This window comes from Glycine max, chromosome 2 (assembly GCF_000004515.6).
Source record: "Glycine max cultivar Williams 82 chromosome 2, Glycine_max_v4.0, whole genome shotgun sequence".
In the NCBI taxonomy this organism is placed as follows: domain Eukaryota; kingdom Viridiplantae; phylum Streptophyta; class Magnoliopsida; order Fabales; family Fabaceae; genus Glycine; species Glycine max.
Window position 1 is genome coordinate 1,111,737 of NC_016089.4, and position 22,939 is coordinate 1,134,675.

The 22,939-nt window shown below is 33.4% G+C and overlaps 5 protein-coding genes across 5 annotated transcripts; 3 read left to right on the forward strand and 2 right to left on the reverse strand.

Moving 5' to 3' along the window:
* Window positions 1–1,324: 1,324 nt before the first annotated feature.
* On the reverse strand, window positions 1,325–4,388 carry LOC100805536 (uncharacterized). The gene is made up of 2 exons (XM_003518727.5): window positions 3,910–4,388; window positions 1,325–2,052 (listed from the first exon to the last, which is right to left on the reverse strand). The coding sequence occupies exons 1-2, from the start codon at window positions 4,340–4,342 to the stop codon at window positions 1,511–1,513; spliced, it is 975 nt and encodes a 324-aa protein (XP_003518775.1). The 5' UTR covers window positions 4,343–4,388; the 3' UTR covers window positions 1,325–1,510.
* Window positions 4,389–5,807: 1,419 nt separating this feature from the next.
* LOC100526898 (cytochrome c oxidase subunit 5C-2) lies at window positions 5,808–7,279 on the forward strand. The gene is made up of 2 exons (XM_006574466.4): window positions 5,808–5,935; window positions 6,863–7,279. Exon 2 carries the CDS (start codon window positions 6,892–6,894, stop codon window positions 7,084–7,086), a length of 195 nt encoding a protein of 64 aa, XP_006574529.1. The 5' UTR covers window positions 5,808–5,935; window positions 6,863–6,891; the 3' UTR covers window positions 7,087–7,279.
* Window positions 7,280–10,011: 2,732 nt separating this feature from the next.
* Window positions 10,012–10,755, forward strand: LOC100812118 (calvin cycle protein CP12-1, chloroplastic). Its single transcript, XM_003518740.5, has one exon. The coding sequence runs from the start codon at window positions 10,249–10,251 to the stop codon at window positions 10,633–10,635; it is 387 nt and encodes a 128-aa protein (XP_003518788.1). The 5' UTR covers window positions 10,012–10,248; the 3' UTR covers window positions 10,636–10,755.
* Window positions 10,756–12,876: 2,121 nt separating this feature from the next.
* On the forward strand, window positions 12,877–13,894 carry LE1 (lectin). The gene has a single exon (NM_001354824.1). It carries the CDS (start codon window positions 12,904–12,906, stop codon window positions 13,759–13,761), a length of 858 nt encoding a protein of 285 aa, NP_001341753.1. The 5' UTR covers window positions 12,877–12,903; the 3' UTR covers window positions 13,762–13,894.
* A 6,325-nt stretch (window positions 13,895–20,219) lies between these two features.
* On the reverse strand, window positions 20,220–21,352 carry BZIP60 (bZIP transcription factor bZIP60). The gene has a single exon (NM_001251019.2). It carries the CDS (start codon window positions 20,951–20,953, stop codon window positions 20,504–20,506), a length of 450 nt encoding a protein of 149 aa, NP_001237948.2. The 5' UTR covers window positions 20,954–21,352; the 3' UTR covers window positions 20,220–20,503.
* Window positions 21,353–22,939: the final 1,587 nt, after the last annotated feature.

Below are 22,939 nucleotides of genomic sequence, written 5' to 3' on the forward strand. Positions count from 1 at the left end.
GTATGTTAGTTATCTTTTTCGATCCTCACAGAAGAGAATGAATTTTTTTAATTAATTTATAACATTTATTGTAAAGTAAATAAGGGTATTTTGGTATATAAAAATTAACAAAAAAGGCAATTTAAAAGATGAATTTTATATTTAGGGAGGAATGTACTATAATATAACGGTATAATTTGTTAACTTCAAGGTAATGAGTCTCTACTTATTTACTCCATTCGTTTTATAATATAAAACACTTGGTAAATTTCAAAGAAAATATTTGGTGAATTATTCTTCTTATTACTCCCACTAAGTATTTATTAAGGGTATCTTTGAAAAAAAATATTTAATTTAATATTAATTTTGTAAAACTGTCGTTTATTTTGAAACCATTTTTTTTCTATAAAATGTCATATTCGGATACGAGGAGGATATATTATTATGCATCTTCCAAAGAACCTCAAATACAAGGTTGTAGGACTAAATGGCTACTATTATTTTTGGGTTATTGTATTTTTGAATCATTTTTAATGGGTTTAAACTCAAGAGATTGTTTAAGAAAATTGAGAACAATTCTACTCAAACCAATTACCAATTGGTTACAAAATGATAATTCATGTATTTAATCTTTATATTATACTTCATAAAATCAAAAGTATATTTAAATCAACTCACTTTTTTAAAAGAAAGCATTACTGGTCTCTTTATAACACTTTGATTATAAGATTTCTAAATGAATATGACATAGATTAAATATGTAAAATCATTGATTAAGTTATAACAATTTCACAGCAATTTATTTATGCACTTGGTAGTGTATTAAATATTTGTATATTAAAATAAAATAGAATATAATCAATTGGTCCTTATCAGTGTAAGTTAGTCTCTCAGTGTTAATAAACTAAAAAAAAAGTCTCTAATAGTTTTTAATTCCTCTCCTTTTGTTAAATCAATCTTGAACAAACCGCCACTTGAAGTGTGAATCACTATCAGAAATAGCGATTAAATAGTTGTATATCAAAATAAAATAAAAATTAATAATTTAAAATAAACTTGTTATATATATGATGTGCTTCTCATGCCTTGTATCAACTGATCCAGCATCATGCGATCACCGAACAAAAGAAAATCTTTGGATGTATCCAACACAACGAGGAATTATTAAATAGTTTAGGACTACAATCAATCTTCATACTTCATATGATATGTAAAAAGTGTTATTAACTATCTTTCTTAAATTGAAAAACTTAAATGTATATCAAATAGAGATTAATCTCGAAACTCTAGATACTTCATAATTCGGAATTACCTATAATTTTTCCAAGACAAAAGGGTAATTAACTTACTCGATCGAGCATCTTATGTTAGGTTGAGATTCAAGGGAAAAGCATTGAGGTCTGAGGCCAAGTAATGCAACAAAACCAAACATAAATAAGCAAAGGTACACCAAATTTCAACTAAACGTCCTGTAAATGTATGATCCCCACATTCCCAGTTCCCCAATGTTTAGATTTCTAGAAAGTATGCGTTAAAAAACTGCCTCAACAATTGCATGCTTCTTTTTTGGGTATCCAATTCCAACCATATGGTTCAGATACACCTTCCCGTCCTTCACAGTTGCTGCTGTGGCCAAGCGATGCTTAGGCCCTGAGAATGTTCCCACAACAGAAGCTGTGTTCCACCCATCAGTGCTCTCCACTAATCTTCCAGAAGGATTTCCAGCAACTACAAGCTTAGTGGGAGACAACAGTTCTAAACCATCTCCAAAAGAAAGGGTCCCTTCCTTTAACTTTATTATCTTCACTTCCTCTCCTTTTGTTAAATCAATCTTAAACAAATTGCCGCTGAAAGTGTGAATCACAATCAGGAACCCATCTGGGTGATAAACTATTCCATTTAGCCCAACCAAGTTCTTATACCACTCTTTTGAAGTAAACAGTGGGTTTCTAATGATTGATATAAGCTTCCCTTCCACCCCAACTTTCCAGATTTTATTGCCTTTTGCATCTGTAACATAGGCATTGCCTTCTGCATCAACTGCAACATCATCTGCGAATGATTTCTCATCACCTGCATCCAATGGAAAATTGATATTGTCACAAAAGGCCCACCAGTTGTATGTCTAAGCTAACACAATTTGAAAAGCTATACCCCATGTTATGAGCCAACGAGATAATAGGACATGCAATTAATAGAGTTACTGACGTAGGTAGGCCATTTCCCTTTGTTTATTATTGACATGCATAGTTCATAACTAATACATTGGGATTTGGGGTCACGGTGCAATTGACAACCATTCATATGTTTTTTTCTTTCTTACATCCTTCTTGCACACATGAATAACACGTGCATGTGCAGACAAGTTTTGTGGCGTTGATATGAATATCAGATAGTGAACTGAACGAACAAACTAATTTGGTGGTATAGATCGAATGTTGAAAGATTTGGGTAAAAAAACTCAAATTTATTATCACAAATTCATAATTATATCCGTCTTACCGTCCATTAGTAGTAATGATATATAAACACTTCATTAATACTTATTATGTCTTTTTAACACCCAACTCTATTATATCAGCTATTATACTTATGTTTCTTTCTTTTTCTCACTTTAGGTGTCACGTAACACCCAATCCTCCATGGATTATTTTAATATCGTTTAACTGTCGTACCTACCAAGTACCAACTATGACACATTATTTTCCACGGGGATTCCCAATTACTTTGTTTAGGTATGCTCATACACAGATTTTTAACAGCTTTATGATAGAAGAAAAAATCATACTCGATCAATAGAATTTTAGTTTTTCTCTCTTATATAATAGTAGAAGAGTAAAACTTTTACCTTTTATCTAGGTTCAAAAACAACTTATTCTACAAATAGTTTCCTGATATTAAAATATTTGGAAGAAATTTTTTTTATAAAAACTCAAAAGGTTAGCATTTATTTCAATCATCCACATCTAGAATCTAGATAGAGGATTCCGTGCAGTTCAAAATTAAATGCACGGTATGCAGCCATAAATACTTTAACAGATTAAGATCTATTCACATGAAAAGGTAACTGTAAAAGATGTTGATAGTACATGTTGCGTGTCTAACTTAAAAAAAATCTACATGTGCGTGAAGTGCAGATATATATGATTGAATAAAAAAAGTAAATAAAGACATAACACGAATTCTCATGGAATTGGCCCTTACAAACGAGAATCTGATACCGTTCAGTTTCATCATGCAACAATCCAAACCATATATTTTTTATTAAATTCCAAACGACATTAAAAAATAGTATGAAGCAGAAACTACTTGTGGGCAAGAGCGTGCTTTGTGCTTTTGTTATAGAAAAACAATTGCTTATTTATATTTTATCAACCTTTTTGAAAAAAAGTATAAACAAAAAGCAATTATTTATTTTAAGAAAATAATGCAAACATGCATTTATTTTTTTGATCCAAGAAAACTAATAATTACTCGTTTTGGGCATAATATCTGTCGCAAATTAAAGAGTTTAATTACTTGTGTGGGGTAATTGCCCTCATTACCCTGATGGAGATCACTGCTCATGATGTCAATGATTATTAGCGATATCATTTTAATCACAATCTATCCATCTTCAATAACTTTTTTTTTTATAATCCTTCTTCGGGTTTATAAGAGAAAAGAAATTTTAACTAATTTAACAGAAAAAATAAATAAAAACTGATCTAAAATTATTTTTTTCAAGATCAAATCCTTTTAATACTCAATTATTCAACCTTCAACTTTAATACATTAATCATTTCTAACATTCAGGTGGTTATTCGTTAGACTTTTATATCTAATAAGCCATTGATTTTTCTATAACATAGGACATGTAAATTAAACTTTATATGAAGAAAAAAAAAACTATGAAAATATTTAGTTAAAGGTAAAGAGATAGAAGCTTACTGGGAGCGCTAAGTTGGGTTAAAAAGAGGCGATTCCAGGTGGAGAGATCATATGCTGCAAGCGCGCCGTATCGATTACCGATCACGTCAGCGTTAACGACGAGGACTCGATTTCTAGGTGCGTCAATGGCGATGCCCAAGGAGGCATTTCCGGCCAAGTGGGTCTCTTTGACCACCGTGACTTCCTCCAACGGCGGCGATGACTCATAATCCTTCTCCGGCAGCAAAACCTGACCAAGACCACCTTCGAAGAAGGAAACAATGAAGCGGCGGTTATGAGAATCCCACTTGGCGCATTCTCGGAACCAGCCGTTACTGTGGTAGTGGTAGACGTGGGTGGCGGGTTTGGCTCGCTCTAGAGTGACGATGATTCCGATGGGTATGGCAGAGAGTAGGAGGAGGAGGCTGAGGAATTTTGGAGAACAGAAAGCCATGTCAGTGAGAAAGAGTTTCGTTTGGTGTTTTCTCGTTGGGAGCGGTATTGTATAGTATATGCGGAAAAATTAATTTTAAATGCAATTGATTTTTTAAAATTGAGTTTAATTTTAAATTAATATGATTTATATTTAGATGTTTTTATTGTAGAATTAAATTAGGAAACAACTTAATAAAAAAATTAATTCAACATAAAAAATTATTCAAAATTATTTTAATTTAAAATTAATTTTGAAAGAAAATCAATTCTACATGGTGAAACCAAATTCGCACTCCTGAGATTTGAACAGGAACAGTAGCACAACACGACAACGGAACCGAGCCAAAGTGCAACTACGAAAGTTTGATAGCAATTAGGTATGGGTTGGTGATAAATCAAAAATGCAAATTTACTATTATTATTCACTAAACAAGTACTACTAACTCTCTTAAAAAACACAAATACTACTAAGTATACTAACTACTATAGGTACGAGATTTCTCTTCCAAGAGGGGGTGGAACGTTATAGGATTTATACCAATTTTATTATTTTGAATATTAAATAATTAATATCATCCAGTCAAAAAAATAAAATTAGTATCATATATAATATGCGTTTTCATACACTGTATATGTAAAGATATTTATTCTATTAATTAATTTTAAATTAGTTAATACATAAGTTAATAATTTTATCAAATATACAGTAAATTTATGATTCTAATGTAAAAAAATTGCATTGTGAGTGTATTTAAACAAAATCCATATAATTATTTTTCTTGTTTATTTTTTATCCTTTATATCAAAATTATATTCTATAATTATAAAACATTTTAAAATCTATAGGTACGACTTTGGGTGTGTTCTCTCTTCTATGATTAGAGTATGGTTGGTGAGCTAGAAAGGAAAAGAAATAGAAAAAAAGATTAAAAGCTGAATTGAAAAAAAAAGTGAAAGAAAAGAAAAATTCACTTATTAAGTGAATTCTAAACTTATATTGAGATATTAGTGTATAATATAATTTCCGCACTCTCTTTTAAATTAATAATACAAGATTTAGAAAAAATGAACTTTAATTTTGAGATATTAGTGTGTAATTCTCAGTAGAGAATTTCCTAAGTTCACCCAAAAGTATATCATTTTCCTCTTAAGAAAATACAAACACTACCTAATTTTATCCCCTATAAATATCTAAAAATTTGCATCTCATAAAATTTACCAATTATTTATTTTTTAAGATATTTTACTAATTATCTATAACTATTAATAATCAAAATTATTTCATTGATGTACATATTTCAATAGATAATTTACCCCTTAATCACTTAATAAATTTTAAATTTTCATTATTTTTATATAATTTATAGTCTTTTTTATTAACTATATTTAAATTTTATTTTTTATTATTAAAAAAATTTAGAGAGACACATTTTTCCCTAATTAGTCATATATAAGAAAAATAACATTTGGGTAAAATGTGAGAGCCCAAACGCAATTCGTGTTGGGCCTAAAGGGCCCACGAAGTAGATACTAAAGGATGCCCTCATCGATGAATGCTTTTGCCCGAACTCCTTCGACGACCGTCTTCCCCAATCGCCTGCGTCTCTCTCTGGTGAGTTCTCTCCTTTCTCTGTTCTTCTTATTATAGATCTTCAAATCCTAGCTTCATATCTTTTGATTCTTCATCTTTTTAACGGTAATCATTTACCCCACTCACTGCGATGAGCTCCGAGAAAATATGCTTGTCTATTCTGTTGACTTTTTTATATTTACAAGAAAAAAAAATTGGGGGAAAAGACAGTAATTCGGTTCAGATTGAAATTTTAGTTGTGAAACATCGAAACATTTTATCAGATAAAAGTATTGGTGTTTATCGGGATCGAATCTGGTGAGAGAGAAGTTATAGAAATATTTTTTTTTTCTTTCTAGTTTTTAGTGAAATTATTTATATACCGATGTTTGGGTTGTGTGGGTTGCGCCTTATGGGATTTTCTGTGACACGTGAATTGATTTCACAGGAAGGTTTCTGAACCAAACAAAGTTGTACCGAGTTGATACTTTGGTGTATATGAACAAGTGTATTAGGTTTAAATAGTGCTTTCTTTTTCGTTCTAATGGTCGATGTAGTCATTGTAGAGAATTGTTTGCTTTCGTTGAGAATACAACTGTCAGGATTTGTGATTTGTTTTGTGGGCTACAGTTTGGTACATCCTGATAAAACAAGAGTGAAAATTTAGGGGTCATTCCCATAATTTTTCACCCCCAGTTTTAAATTTAATGGTGCACCAAACTATCTTGGGGATATAATATATGAGGGGCAATGACTCCTGGGTTCCTCTTATGATTAAAGAGAAAGCTCCAAGAAGTCAATGACATGTCTTGGTGTCTCTTCTATTCTACTTCTCTTTGCTTTGTTTTTCCTCCATTCTCTTGAATAAAAACATACGATCGTATTGGTTAAGATTAATTGGCCTGTTTTGAACTGTATCCAAGTTTAATAGTTATATATTTATAACACAATGTTTTGTAACTTCTGTAGAATTGACAAGCTTAAAGACAAAGTCTTAAATGGCTGGTCCAAGGATTGCCCATGCTACCTTGAAAGGTCCGAGTGTGGTTAAGGAGATAATAATTGGAATAACACTTGGCTTAGCTGCTGGTAGCGTGTGGAAGATGCACCACTGGAATGAACAGAGGAAAACCAGGACCTTCTACGATTTACTGGAAAAGGGTGAGATCAGTGTTGTTGCAGAGGAACAGTGAAAATGTTCTTGTTTTGTTGCCTATGCTCTCCATTTATAGGCTTTTTTTCCCATGCTATATTCAATTGGCTCTTCAACTGTAAATGAGCCAACTTACTATTAGATTGAAAAGAATAAGTTTCTTACACTGATTGAGTACTATGTTGGCTTGGAAAAGTTTCATGCAGTTATGTTTTTATTTTGTGCTTGGCTTATTTTCTTCTTGTTGCACAGGTGTATATGTTTTTTTTTTAATCTGCAGATTTTTTCACTTGTTTTAATAGCTAAATCAATTCCTTTTGGAAGTTGCTAGATGTAATATTTTATTTTGTTATTGGGTTGTGCTTGTGCTAGTTGGATTGCACTTTGGCTCAACATAGAACATTAGTATAAATAACAGTATTAGGTCAGTGTTTTCTCTGTTTTCCTTTCCATCTAATCCCTAAATATCAACACCATAGTGCCATTATGTATATAGGCATAACTTCATCCTGGATATAAATTCCTTCCCATATGTGGTATATTCCAATGCAGGACTATAAGCTGTAAATTTTTCTGTATAATGTATGGCTTCAAGGGGTGAGCCCTGGTGCAACAGTAAGGCTCTGTTGCCTTATGACTTGGAGGTTGTGGGTTTAAATCTTGGTAACAACCTCTCTCCTTGCTGGAGTAAGACTGTATATTTATTGACCCTCACCAAATCACAACTCTCGGTGGGAGCCTCATACACTAGGCTGCCCTTTTTAATATATGGCTTCAAGTTTATCTTGTTTGCGCAAAATGGAAGGTAATAGGCGTGTAGCATTAGCTGTTAGGGAATTGAGATAGAAGCTACTACCTAAATTGCTGTGGTGTTCGTTCAGCTTCTTTCGGGAAAACAATTCAATGTTCGTTCAGCTACTTTTGGGAAAACATTTCGATGTTCCAATTTTGTTATCTAGTGATATTAGACATGTAATTTTATTCAGAAAGCCTTCACCTAACAGCTTAGGCTTTCAATGAGAGTTGGAATCTGACATGGTACTGGAGTTTCCATGATTGAGTGATCAAATGTTCTTCCTTGGTATCACCATTCTTAATATATAGTTGAATTTCAACACGACGTAGAGTGGGTTTGTGCATTGTTCATGTTTCCAGCCCAAGGGATCTTGTATTGTGTAAGGGCTTGTATTGGGAATATAATAATTTTGTTAATAAATTTTACCAAATACTTTAATGAGTTGGTTGTTAATGAGAACATAAAGTTTACCAAAACTTTAAGGAGTCGGTCGTTAATAAGAACATAAATTTTACCAAAACTAGGCTTCAAAGGGATTAGGACATAAAATTGCATAAAAAGTTCTTGGCTCTTGGAGCCTTAGATATTTTGTAGTCTTTGATGTGATTTCTGAAGAGGAACGAGCACTATTGCATTATGAATGTTTTCAAATTTTAATCGTTTTTTTCTTTGAATGTGTTTGAAAGTTGTTAAAAGATTTGTCTGCCCTGCACAACCAATGTCCAATGAGCCAGGAGATCTGTCTTCCATTATTGGAATTGGAAAATGATCACCATGACAAATATAAATGTAAAATTTAGTTAAGTAATTAAACATGAGTTTTTTTATTAAAATATATTACTCCCTTTGGATTTAAATATTAACAAAAAAGTTATCTTATAAGTTGGACTTAAATATAAGTAAATTTAATTCTAATTAATGATTTGTTTCCTTAAAACATTATTCATTTAGTTACAATTCATTATTTAAAGATTTTTTTATTCATAGTATTAAGTTCCAAGGAAAGATATTATAGGAATTATTTTTATTTTTTATTTGAGATTAGTAAAATTAAATGATGTAAATTAATTTTTTTAATTAATATAAAATTAGTTCATTTTGTTTATATATGAGTTTGAAGAAAGTATTAACATGTTTTTGTTGTAAGTTTTCGTTTATTTTCAACATAATGTTAATAAAAGAAATTGCAATGACTTGGTCAGCAAGATCCAATACATTCTAACACTTTTTTAAACATGTTACTCTTATGTTATTATTGATTAAAAATTTATTAAAAATTATAAAATTATTAGTTATTTAATAAAATGTGAGACTCATTATTTTTTGTAACTGTAAAGAAATTTTATGCATAAGAAAAATGTTTAAAAGTGTCAGAGATTGCTGAATTAGTTTACTACTCCTTAAGCTTTGACAAGGTGTTCATCAGCGTCATTAATTGAGTTAGGTTAGTTTACCTTGTTACGGCACAGGTAACAACTTCCGACATGATGAAAACTCTCTCGTGACGGGTGGTGTGTAGTGTACAAGGTTTGTGACGAATTTTCTTCCATGTCGACGAGTGACGTGATTATTAGACATTTCGGTTAGTTTAAGAAATAAATTAAGCTCAATTTTTAAGTTAATTAGTTTAAATACTTTAGAGTATAGTTTTCCAACTCAAAAATAACTTGAAAGTTATTTATCTCTATCCCTGAAGACAATTTCAATGATTATTATCTGAATAAAAAGTCGTTGACACAAGTAATTTATAGTACTGCTTGAAATCATTAATGAAGATTTGAGATTAGATCTCCCGATTGGACATGAAATCAAATGATGATCATCTCTTGCACCAAAAGTTATTGGCACAGTAATTTAGTATCTGGGTTCTTTAATCAATCTTGGATTTCCTGCTAGGACATTTTCGGGGATTATGGTTCGTATTTTTGCTGTAAGTGTCCAAAAAAAAAAAGAGTTTACATTTTAAACAAACACGCAACAGATATAGATTATAGAGTACGTTTTCTAACTATTTTGTGTGTAATATTTTACGGCAAACATGAGAACATCTGGTTGGCTAAAATACGAGACCGTGTCAATGAACGACTGATATTTTCGCCTCCAAACAATCCTCTGACTTCAATTCTAAGAGCTCGAAAATATCAAGATTTTAACGATTATTCCAAAATTGTAGAACCTCCTTATATATGAAGGGACGATGAAACCAAACCCAAGTTCCATGAACCTATAAAAACAGTGTGTGTTCTCTAACAAAATGTAATATCTCTAGTACTAAAAAACAAAAAACTCGTCAAGTGGTTGTGACAAGATAAGTAATATGCGTACACAAATATTCACCGGCATTGCTTATATATCCCTCCCACAAATTAAACCTCTCTATTCTAATACTGAAAGAGTTAATAAAGAATGGCAACAATAGCTACTAGTGGTGTGAGTCTTTCAAGCCCTAGCACAGTACTTGCTATGAAATCAGACTCAGCACAAAAGGCCCAGGCCATGAGCTTCCCAGCTCTGTTCAGGCCCATTCAAAAGTGGCCCGGTTTGGTGAAGGCCCGGCCCGTTTGGGCCACGCCGGAGAAGATATCGGAGAAGGTGGAGGAGAGCATCAAGAGCGCGGAGGAGGCGTGCTCGGGAGCTGGCGGCGACGCAGAGTGCGCGGCGGCGTGGGACGAGGTGGAGGAGCTGAGCGCGGCGGCGAGCCACGCCAGGGAGAAGCAGAAGCAATCTGACCCGCTCGAGAACTACTGCAAGGACAACCCGGAGACCGATGAGTGCCGCACCTATGATAACTGAACTCATGCATTTCAACGTTTCAATGTATATCTATTATTCTACCTTCTGTTACATCAGAGACACCATGTATTATTATTATTAATTAATTCTTATTCATAGTAAGAATATATAATTCAAAAACTGAATCACTCGTACGATGACGCTGTTTTATTCGTGTAATTCATTCAAAATATCAAAAAGATAAAAATATAAAATTTAATTCTTGAAAATATAAAAATTTGACTATTTTTTTAAAAAAAAATATTGATAAATGTTAGTTTTTAGAATTGATGACAAATCAGCACTAATTTAAATCAAATACGTACTAATGATTGCGTGTATTCCCTAATTGCCTGTCGGGTTCAAATAATAATTAATGCATCCTATACATATTGTCACAAAAAAGGGTTTTGTTTTGAAAACACATTATAAAGAAAATAATTAACTAAAAATTATCAGCCTTATTACCTTTACCCGTAGAAAAAGGAGTTTCAACAACGGTGGATAAACAGAAATAATGATAGTGATTGATCGTTTCTAGAAAAGTTAACCCTTCGAAGATGATACTGACATTAACACCATTTTTTAATATTGTTTTTCTATATCGTTATTGATCTCAGCACATTCTTAGAAAGATATTTAAATTAGATAAAAGTAAATTTATATATATATATATATATATATATATATATATATATATAAATGTAACATAAATCTATGGTCAATTACAATATTTAATTAAATAAAATAGAAATATAAACACCACTTTAATTTGACTCGGATACATGCATCCATAAAGACTACAAAAGGCAAAAAGAGAAGGAAATGAGATACGAATATATGTCATAAGTATATATAGGTGACAAGGGCAAATTAAATAGGTTGGTATTTAAATGCAAAATCCTATGTTTGATAAAGAATGGTATGAAAAACAGGCAAAGTTAATTGCAATTCAAAGGTGAACAAAGCATTTCTTTGTCTACACTAATGGCATGTCTAAGTAAATTATTAGTCTTGTATCTATATGTCCACAAGTTATTAATTAGTCTTATACTATCAAAAACAAGTTAAGTTGCAAATCAAACATGAACAAAGCATTTGTGTTGTAACCTACGAAAAAATACCCTAACATACTGATACGAATAATGTGGCCTAAATTGATCGTTTACCAAATTACGGTGCTGGAAAAAAAAATTGCTCCTTTACCAACAAAATTAAGAACTGATACATCTTGTTTTTTGTCACTGAAGATAAACACGTGATCTTTGGCAAAACATAAAGGCCAACAAAACAAACTTGTCTCATCCCTGAATGATTCGAATGCCATCGTATGCGTGTCACAAAGTGGAATACAGCAATGAACAAATGCTATCCTCTTGAGAAAAGTGAATGCAGCAGCAGCAGCAGACTAGAGTGCTACAAATGCTTATCCTCTTGAGAAAAGTGAATGCAGCGGCAGCAGACCTGAGTGCTATATACAATTAGACACAGGGTCTATTAATTGAAATTGTCTTATTATTAAATATTTCGTTTTATATTAATTTTTTAAATTTTAATTAAATTTATATATATTATATTTAAGACAGATATATTTATTTGTGATTATAAATGTGTCACTTTTTCTTTTAGTCCATGTATTCTTCTATTTTTTCAATTTAACTTTTTATTTTTATTTTTAAGTCACTCTTGATCAAGAAAACATTGTTGACATAAAACTATTAACATAAAATTATGTTAACATGTGATAACATCATATTTTACTAATATAACGTCGCATTTTAACGTTTTTTTAACAAATATCGACTGTAAGAGTAAAAATGAAATGTTTGAAAAGGTTAATTGCATACTAACTATTTTTTTTCCTATAAGTAATCTTTTTTGGGATCAATTGTATATCATTGAGATACGATATTAAATATGGGTACCTTTTCACAAAACCTAACCCTTGTTAGTCAAACCACACATAAGAGAGGATGGATTTAAACCAGTCAGCACCGTAAGTATATAGTGAAGAAGGCTGATAACACACTCTATTATTGTTAGTACGTACGTATTTCCTTTTTTGTTTAGTTTTTGAATTTAATTAATTAAAATATATATGCTAACAACATTAAATTTTAAATTTACGTCTAATTATATATTGTGATGTATAATAAATTGTCAACCTTTAAAAATTATAAAAGAAATATTAATTTTGATAAACAACTTTTGAAAAGTACCCAATAATGCTAGTATAAATAGGGGCATGACTCCCCATGCATCACAGTGCAATTTAGCTGAAGCAAAGCAATGGCTACTTCAAAGTTGAAAACCCAGAATGTGGTTGTATCTCTCTCCCTAACCTTAACCTTGGTACTGGTGCTACTGACCAGCAAGGCAAACTCAGCGGAAACTGTTTCTTTCAGCTGGAACAAGTTCGTGCCGAAGCAACCAAACATGATCCTCCAAGGAGACGCTATTGTGACCTCCTCGGGAAAGTTACAACTCAATAAGGTTGACGAAAACGGCACCCCAAAACCCTCGTCTCTTGGTCGCGCCCTCTACTCCACCCCCATCCACATTTGGGACAAAGAAACCGGTAGCGTTGCCAGCTTCGCCGCTTCCTTCAACTTCACCTTCTATGCCCCTGACACAAAAAGGCTTGCAGATGGGCTTGCCTTCTTTCTCGCACCAATTGACACTAAGCCACAAACACATGCAGGTTATCTTGGTCTTTTCAACGAAAACGAGTCTGGTGATCAAGTCGTCGCTGTTGAGTTTGACACTTTCCGGAACTCTTGGGATCCACCAAATCCACACATCGGAATTAACGTCAATTCTATCAGATCCATCAAAACGACGTCTTGGGATTTGGCCAACAATAAAGTAGCCAAGGTTCTCATTACCTATGATGCCTCCACCAGCCTCTTGGTTGCTTCTTTGGTCTACCCTTCACAGAGAACCAGCAATATCCTCTCCGATGTGGTCGATTTGAAGACTTCTCTTCCCGAGTGGGTGAGGATAGGGTTCTCTGCTGCCACGGGACTCGACATACCTGGGGAATCGCATGACGTGCTTTCTTGGTCTTTTGCTTCCAATTTGCCACACGCTAGCAGTAACATTGATCCTTTGGATCTTACAAGCTTTGTGTTGCATGAGGCCATCTAAATGTGACAGATCGAAGGAAGAAAGTGTAATAAGACGACTCTCACTACTCGATCGCTAGTGATTGTCATTGTTATATATAATAATGTTATCTTTCACAACTTATCGTAATGCATGTGAAACTATAACACATTAATCCTACTTGTCATATGATAACACTCTCCCCATTTAAAACTCTTGTCAATTTAAAGATATAAGATTCTTTAAATGATTAAAAAAAATATATTATAAATTCAATCACTCCTACTAATAAATTATTAATTAATATTTATTGATTAAAAAAATACTTATACTAATTTAGTCTGAATAGAATAATTAGATTCTAGAAAGTTATAAATAACAATTATTAATTTTAGAAAATCATATCTGAAATGTGAAACCAATGACTTTACTAGTTGTTACTGTTATGAAAGTAACGCAGAGCAAACAAGAACAGCAGCAACAGATGAATAATATGTCATACGTAGAATTAGCAGTAAAATGAAAGAGAGAAAGAAAAGAAAGAACACACAAAATTTTACGTGGTTCACCCTTGTGTAGGCTACATCCCTGAGAGGGGTAGAGAGATTTTATTACTGATGCAATTCAAAGGAAAGTACTATCCAATACAAAACAACCTTTCCTTATATAAGAAAGGATTAGAAAAAAAAATAACAGAATTAACTGCCATATGAATTTTAGTTATAACCCAACAATTCACCACCTTGAACTAACATCTTATAAAACACAAACTGCACCCTCCAAATACACATTGAACTTAACTCCAACAATCAACATTGAGCAAGCTTAAATAGTGATCAAACTTGCTCTTTGGAACTGACTTTGTGAACATATCAGCAGGATTGTGCAAAGTACTGATCTTATGAACTTTAATTCTTTTTTCTGACCGGATGAAGTGATATTTAACATCTATATGCTTGGTTCTATCATGATGAACCTGAATCCTTGGCCAAACATATAACACTAAGGCTATCATAGTAGATGTTAGCATATTCTTGATTAATTCTTAGATCATTTATAAGACCTCTCAGCCAAATCTCTTCCTTTGTTGCTTCAGTAAGAGCCATATATTCAGCCTGAGTAGTTAAGAGGGCAACAAAATGTTGAAGTGTTGTCTTCCAACTCACCAAACAGCCACCAAGAGTGTAAGCATACCTAATTAGGGACCTTCTCTTGATAAGATTAGCAGCAAAGTCAATATTAGAATAGCCAATGAGACATCAATCCGAGTTAGATCCATAGATCAAACCTACATTTGTAGTCCCTTTAAGATATCTGAAAATCCTCTTTACAGCCTTCCAATGTTCCTTCTGAGGTTGGTTTAAGAACCTACTAACCATGCTAACAGCATAATCAAGGTCAGGTTTGGTGCACACCATGGCATACATGAGACTGCCAACAACACTTGAGTATGGAACCTTTGACATATAGTCTTGATCAGCCTGAGTTTGAACATTTATTATAGCATACAACTTCTCTCTTTCCAAAAGGGGAGTACTGATAGGTTTAGAATTAGCCATTCCAAACCTCACAAGTATCTTCTGAATGTAATCCTTTTGAGACAAAAATAACCTTTTCTGAGTTTTGTACCTAAAGATTTCCATTCCTAAGATTTTCTTTACAGACCCTAGATCTTTCATATAAAACTCACCACTCAAGTTGTATATCACACATGCTTTTAGTTGTAATAAGCATGTCATCTACATAGAGTAAAAGATAGATAATTGATCCATCCTCCACCTTGTTATGATAAACACAACAATCATAGGGACTTCTCTTGAATCCTTAGCTGGTGATAAAGCTGTCAAACCTCATGTACCATTGCCTTGGAGATTGTTTTAATCCATACAATGACCTCTGTAGTTGACAAACATACATTTCTTTTCTTTGAACTTCAAATCCTTCAGGTTGTTTCATTAGAATATTTTCTTCTAATCTTCCATGGAGAAAAGCAGTCTTGACATCAAGTTGTTCAAGTTCCAAAACTTGGTTTTCCATTATAGCAAGCAAAACCCTGATGGATGTATGTCTAACAATAGGTGAAAAGATTTCGTTGAAATCTACTCCTTATTTCTGGCTGAATCCTTTGGCAACTAACCTAGCCTTGTATCTTATCCGTTCCTTTTCTGAAAGACCAGGTTTCCTTTTGAATATCCACTTGCAACCTACCACATGTATTCCTTTAGGTAATTCAACAAGTTTCCAAGTTTGATTCTTATATAGAGATTCCATTTCCTCTTTCGTAGCTAACAACCAATTTTCAACTTCAGGATGATTAATAGCTTCCTTGTAGGTGGCAGGTTCATTTGAATCTATTTCTTTAGCTGCATGTAATGCATAGGTAGCCATGTCTTCAAAACCATATCTCTGAGGAGGCTTGATGACCCTCTTAGGTCTCTGACTGATTCCAGGATTGATTTGAGTAGAATCAGGTTCAACATTTTGATAAAACTCATTTACACTGGAATCTTCTGATTGCTCACCTTCTTGAAGAAGCACGGGAGATGTATCTGTATGACTTCCTTTTTATGAGTCTTTGGTTATAGATTCTACATTTTCTTCTTGGGGAGAGTGACAACTCTGTGTTTTAGTAATTGGAACCTCAAGTTTTGGATGAAACATATGTGATTCATCAAAAATTACATCTCTGCTAAGAAGAACTTTCCTTTCAAAAGGTGACCAGATCCTATAACCTTTCACCCCATCACCATAAGCCATTAACAGACCCTTTCTTGATTTAGGTACCAACTTTCCTTCATTGACATGATAATTTGCATTACAGCCAAATACTCTTAGGTTTGAGTAGTTTGTTGTTTTGTCATTCCTGATTTCAATAGGAGTTTTTAAGTCCTATAGGAGTAGAGGGTGTTCTATTGATCAGAAAATAAGTTGTATTGATAGCTTCTCCCCAAAAACTTCTATTGAGACCAACATTAGATAATAGGCATCTTGTTCTTTCTAGAAGTTTTTTGTTCATTCGTTCAACAACTTCATTTTGTTGAAGAGTGTTCCTAACAGTAAATTGTCTAGCAATTCCTTCATCCTTGCAGAATTTATTAAATTTCGTTGAGCAAAACTCTAGGTCATTATCAATCCCAAGTCTTTTAACTTTCCTTTCAGTTTGTTTTTCAATCAGTGTCTTCCATTCTTTGAAGCATTTGAAAGCTTGACTCTTCTGACTCATGATGTAGATCCATGTCATTCTTGAGTAGTCATCAATTATGGAAAAGAAATACCTTCCACCACCTAGTGAAGGTACTGTTGCAGGTCCTAACAGTCAGCATGAATGTAATCAAGAGTTCCTTTGGTGGTGTGAATTGCTTTAGGAAATTTAATCCTATGTTGCTTGCCAAAAATACAATGTTCACAGAATTTAAGTTCATCCAATTTTTGATTTCTCAATAGATGTTGTTTTTGAAGTATCATCATACGTTTTTCACTCATATGACCAAGCCTCATGTGCCACAATTGAGTTAAGTCAGGTATGCTCTTATTGAATTTTGATGCAACAACTACTAGACCATCATCAATATATGTTGTACCTTGAAGTATATAGAGATTACCCCTCTTTATACCCTTCATCACCATTGTAGAGCCTTTCTGAATTTTCATGACCCCATTTTTAGTATTGCATTTGAACCCCTTTTCCATCCGTAATACCTATAGAGAGTAGATTCTTCTTCAGCTCTGGAACAATGGTGCAAAAGTTGGCCCCTATCCATTGCATGCTACGCCTGCAACCTAGACCCTACGCTGCACATTGTTTTGCCAGTTTGGAGTTTGGACGGTGAAATGTTTCTGTTTCACAATGTTTCGCCAATTTGGCAAGCGAAACATTCCTGTTTCGCCAGTACGGATGGCGAAATCCGTAGCACATGTCATCCTATTGATATTTCAATCCTGGCAAAGACGAAATGCGTGTAGAAACCAATCCCCCAAAAATAACTTTTAAAACAGACCCTATTAGATAATAAATTTCTAAATAAAATCCTGATGTCAATTTACCCATACATGCGGGTTAGCCTATCTGAACCGGCATATCCCCTTTTTCGATAAATTATTTGGTAAATTCATTTTGACATCTTTATGAATATTCCAATATTTAATCACGACAACTAAACGCACAATACTTTTAGTCCATTTACAAAAGAGACTTTACATGCTGCCACAATAATTTTGAAAGTTTTGATGCGTTACTTTTTTAATCAATTATATGTCATTTTTTATCAACTATTTTTTTCAAATTAATCCTTCACTATTATTTTTAAATTTTTAAAATTTTAATTTTTTAAAATTAAAAAATATGAAGATAGCTTAAAGTCTAAATCCTAAAATCTTTTTAATATAAACATCTTTAAAATTAAAGAAAAGAACAAAGAAGAGTACTCATCTGAATATTCCGGTATTATATTTTTTTAAAATGTTAAAATAACTAAAAATATTTTAGTATTCAAATTTCTAAAATTATCTTTAATCATATTTCTTAATTTAAAAAATAATAACCAAGAATTAATTTTTTAAAAAATGACATATAATTCAAATTGATTAAAAAACTAACAATATCAAAATCCCTTAAATTATCAAAGCCACTGTAGAAACACTCTTTACAGAGTTGATGATATGAAGATGCCCAATCATTCTCACCTTGTTATGTTTTTTGTCACATAAAGTTAAAAAAAAAAATGAAAGCGTTGCCTTACTTTAAAACTAAAGTATGCCATAAGTATGATATTTAATCATATATTTGTTAACCCAGACGCACCGAGGGCGATATTCTTCTTCGCAAGCCAACAAAGGAAAAATTTGACAGGTCAATTTCGCCAACCATGGAAAGTGAAAATATCAATTAGGAAATGGAAAGTGGTTGGTAGTGGTGGCATGTTTTTAAAATTAAAACGACACCTCACTTAGGCAATATCTTCGAATTACGACATCTCGGACCACTTGATAAATCACACGAGAATCTTCCAGGTTATTACCAAGCTAACATGAGCAAGGGAATAATCGGAGACAACTCAGAAGATGCCCCAGCCGCCAATAAATAAAGCAAGAAATCACGAATATTCCACGACTTTTTACTAAAATGTTAGACTTATCCGTCGTGAATTAGGAAAAAAATGTATAAAAAAATTAAGATGCCACTTTTTTTTTTCAATTTTATTTTAGTTTTGTGAATGGTTTTGGAAAGTCTGATGTGAGTTTTAGAGTTTTTTATTAACACAAAATATCTTTAAGGATATTTTAACCAACCAGGCCACGGTTGTTTACTATGTTTGATGTTTGATGTAATAGTATTTTTTTTAATCACTTTAATTATAAGATGCTTCTACCGGAAAATGAGTTTATGATGGAGTGTCTGCTGAATCAGAATCGTGAGTTTGTGTTCAACCAAAATTGTTATCGTTCATTCGTGTGCACAACTGATATTTTAGCATTCTGGTAATTTTGGTTGGTGTGATTGTTTACATTTGGTAAATTTGTGCAAATCCTTGTTGACATTATATGATCTCATAGTTGGACAGAGGCTGTGTTTGAGATGTTCACTGAGGTTAAGAGGTTAAAGTGATGTTGTGTGAACCAACCAACCTATATTATTTTGTTTTAAATTTAGCCATGTTCAGACGCATACGAAATCATTATATTATATTGATCAACTTCATATCCGTCAGATATACACCTTCAACATCTAACTATCTTTATTTCTCACGCACGTGCAAGACCTAATCCTAATTATTATTAACAATTCCCAGTGTGTTTGATTTACCGTACGCAGCCTTGTCTTAAAAAAACGACGCAGAGGCCATAATGCATTCGAAAAAAAGTGAATCCGCTTGATGCAATACCAATATTCACATTATAAATTCAATAAATTTTTAAAAAACTTGCCATCGTCTAAAAGAACTAATAATACAACACGACTTTACTATTCTGAATGAATAGTTGTGGAAGCATTGTCTAAATGTAAAATTAACTTTTCCCCTTAGTGCTTCTGCAACTCTTTTACGGATTCTTATAAGAGGAATATGCTTTTCCGAAAGAAACAAAAAAAAAACACTTCTATTTATTAAGTTCAAGACGAAGTAATTATTTTCCAAAAATTAAAATTAAAACATCTCTTTTCAGACCAAAAAGTCACAGAGGGAGGCCATATTGCTAAACGAATTTGCGACAACCCCGATCCATCGCATATACTTCGTCCAAATTCCAAACAAACTATATATCGTCGTCTACCACAAAACTCAAAAAGACCTGGATTCGGCTTACTCCAATTTGTAATTTTAACCGGAAACACAATTTATATCGATTCACAAGACAAAGTGCTTATTTGATTTGATTTGATTGGGAAATTTTTGATACATTTTTACTGTCACAGATGCATTCACAATTGACTATTAATCTAAAATTGATATTGATTTCGGATTGAAATTTGAAAAGTTTCTTTGATTTTATAATAAAATATCTAAGCATAATTCCCTTCCCTTCAAAATCAATTTTAGACTTTCATACAAACAACCGCAACTTGCAACACCACAATACCAGTCACTGTAACAAAGCAGATACGTTCAACCATGTAACGATACTGCATACACAAAACATAGTCACGGATCTAAAACACACACACACAAAAAGCACACCAACACGCGATATGACTCATTAATTAACACCATACACCACCATTCCCTTTCTTTATTCACCAACAACACTAGGGAACGAACATCAACAATAAACCTAATTAGAAGTACTATCAAGCAAACAGGCCTTCATTTCCATGGAAGAACATGTCAGGCGGCGTTGCCATCATAGGGTGGGGGATCTGCCAGGGCATGAAGAGAGGGTCCGGAATCTGCGGAATCTCGAAGGATTCGCCGCCGACCTCATCGGCGATCTCAATAATGGAGTTCAGAAACCTTAACCGGTCGGCGAGTTCCATGGTCTGTGCTCTGAGGATGTCGTTGGCGGCCTCCATCTCAACGTACGCTTCCTCCTTCACTTTTATGCTCGGCGCCAAACGCGCGTTCTCGCCTTCCAATCGGCTCACTTCGTCGGTTAGGTCTTCGAGCTGCTTCTGCTTCTTCATCCGCGATCGCCGGGCGGACTCGCGGTTCGACTCCATACGCTTCCTCTTCCTCTCGTACATCACCGGATCTCCTCCCTCCGACGATCCCGAACTCGCCGGGCGTTGAATCGAAGCCATTGGATTTGGGGGTTTCGTTAGGGTTAGGGAAATTAGGGTTTTGCAGATCTGATTAATTAGAAAAAGGGGGAAATGTTGGAGAAATTAGGGGATTGAGAGGGGGTTAGTTCATGAGAAGACGTAGAACCAGTAGAGGAAGACGACGGAAAAGGAGTGGAGGAGACGGATTCGTCGCATGGGGTTGCGAATCGTCATAGAAATTCTTCCTTAAACATTTGATTTCGTTAAGCCAGGAACCCTAGATTGAAGAGAGGATCTGAATTATGAAGACACAAAACGAAGAAGGGGGAAATCGGGGATTGAAAAAGAGAAATGAAGAAAAACAATACAGAAGGGGAAATTGGGGAATGATGTTGAGAAACAAAGGGGAAGGTGAAAAAAGGTTTATCGGGAGAAGGTTCTCTTAGAGTGTTTAGGTTGGATTTTATAGAGAAAAAAAAAAGTGAGGTTAGTGGGGGATGGAAAACGTGCTTGGGTGCATTGGACTGGGAATAATTAATTACACCTCGTCGTAGCTGGCGGCAACGTGACGACACCGAGACAGCTGTTTTCCTCACGCAACTCTACCCTTTCTACTCATCATTTCTTTTTTTTCTTCTTCTTCTTTATCCCAAGTAATTAAAAGGTAGCTTCTTAAATTACATATCTTGTATGACGAAGACTAGACTATGAAGATGAAACTTTTTTCGCATCTAATATAAATTTAAAAAAAAGTTAGAATCAATTATATCCGTCTGATTTACCAATAAAAAAATTAAATGGATGAGATTTTTTTATGGCAATCGAATGAATATGTAACAGGAGAGAAGGACAACAAAATCTTGCAGGTTGTTAAAGTTGACATAATCATAACTGAGCGATCTCCTACTGTCAAGTCCCTACAAATCCTAACGGATACGACTTGCCCCAATTGGTTGAACAAATCATACAGTTGGGCGTCCGTGACGTTCGGGTCGAGATCTCCAACGTATAGCGACGTCGTCACGAACTGATTTCTAACAGTACCACCACCGTTGCGAACGAGAATCGCATTATGAGGCGGAACGTGAACCTGGGCCATCTCAACCAAAACAACTACAACAACAACTTAAATTTCTATTTTTTTCCTAAAAAAATATCCCTAATTTTTCCTTGTGTTTTTTCTTCTTTTTGTTTGTTTCTCTTCCCCCTCCTCTTGTTATTGGACACAATAAAAACACTCTAGGAAGAACAGAAAACCTAACTTAGAACGATAATGATAACACGGTCTTTAGAGAAAATTTTAATTTTTTTAGAAAAAAGCGAGGAGAGGGAAGCGGGATGAATGCGTGGCGGATAGGGAGTGGCCGCCGGCGAAAACCACGCCGGTGCGTGAGGGAGAAGGGAATTTGAGAGAAAGAGAGAGAGCAATGGAAATAAGAGAGAACCCTTCTCTCCTGTTACATATTCATCCGGTTGTCTTGAAGAAATCTCGTCCATTTAATTTTTTTATTGTTAAATCAGACGGATACGATTGATTCTAACTTTTTTTCGGAACTTATATTGGATGCGAAAGGAGTTTCACCTTCACACCCTAGTCTTCGTCATCTTGTATACTCTTGATTAATTACGACACGTAAATTTCATTTCAAATATATGGTGTATTTTTAGATTATAAAACGTTTTTTTTATTAGCAAACAGTTATGCATTACTCAATAAAATTTAATTCAATTAATTAAATAAGATCCGTTAATTATTATAATTTTTTTCACATTATTTTGATTCTCACAAATAAAAATTAAAAAATATTAAAAGTGTGATTTTTAATATTATTGTTGTATTTTATCAATTTTTTAACACGAATTACTTTTCTATTATAAACAAATTAGATACGAAACACTCCTTATTCTCAATATTTTTTTTTTCATGTGTTTGTTGGAAAAACTCTCAGAATTAGCCAAGAAATTACTCTTTCAGTTATTGCATTTCTATTTGTATGTCATTTTTAAAGTTTAAAGTCATTAATT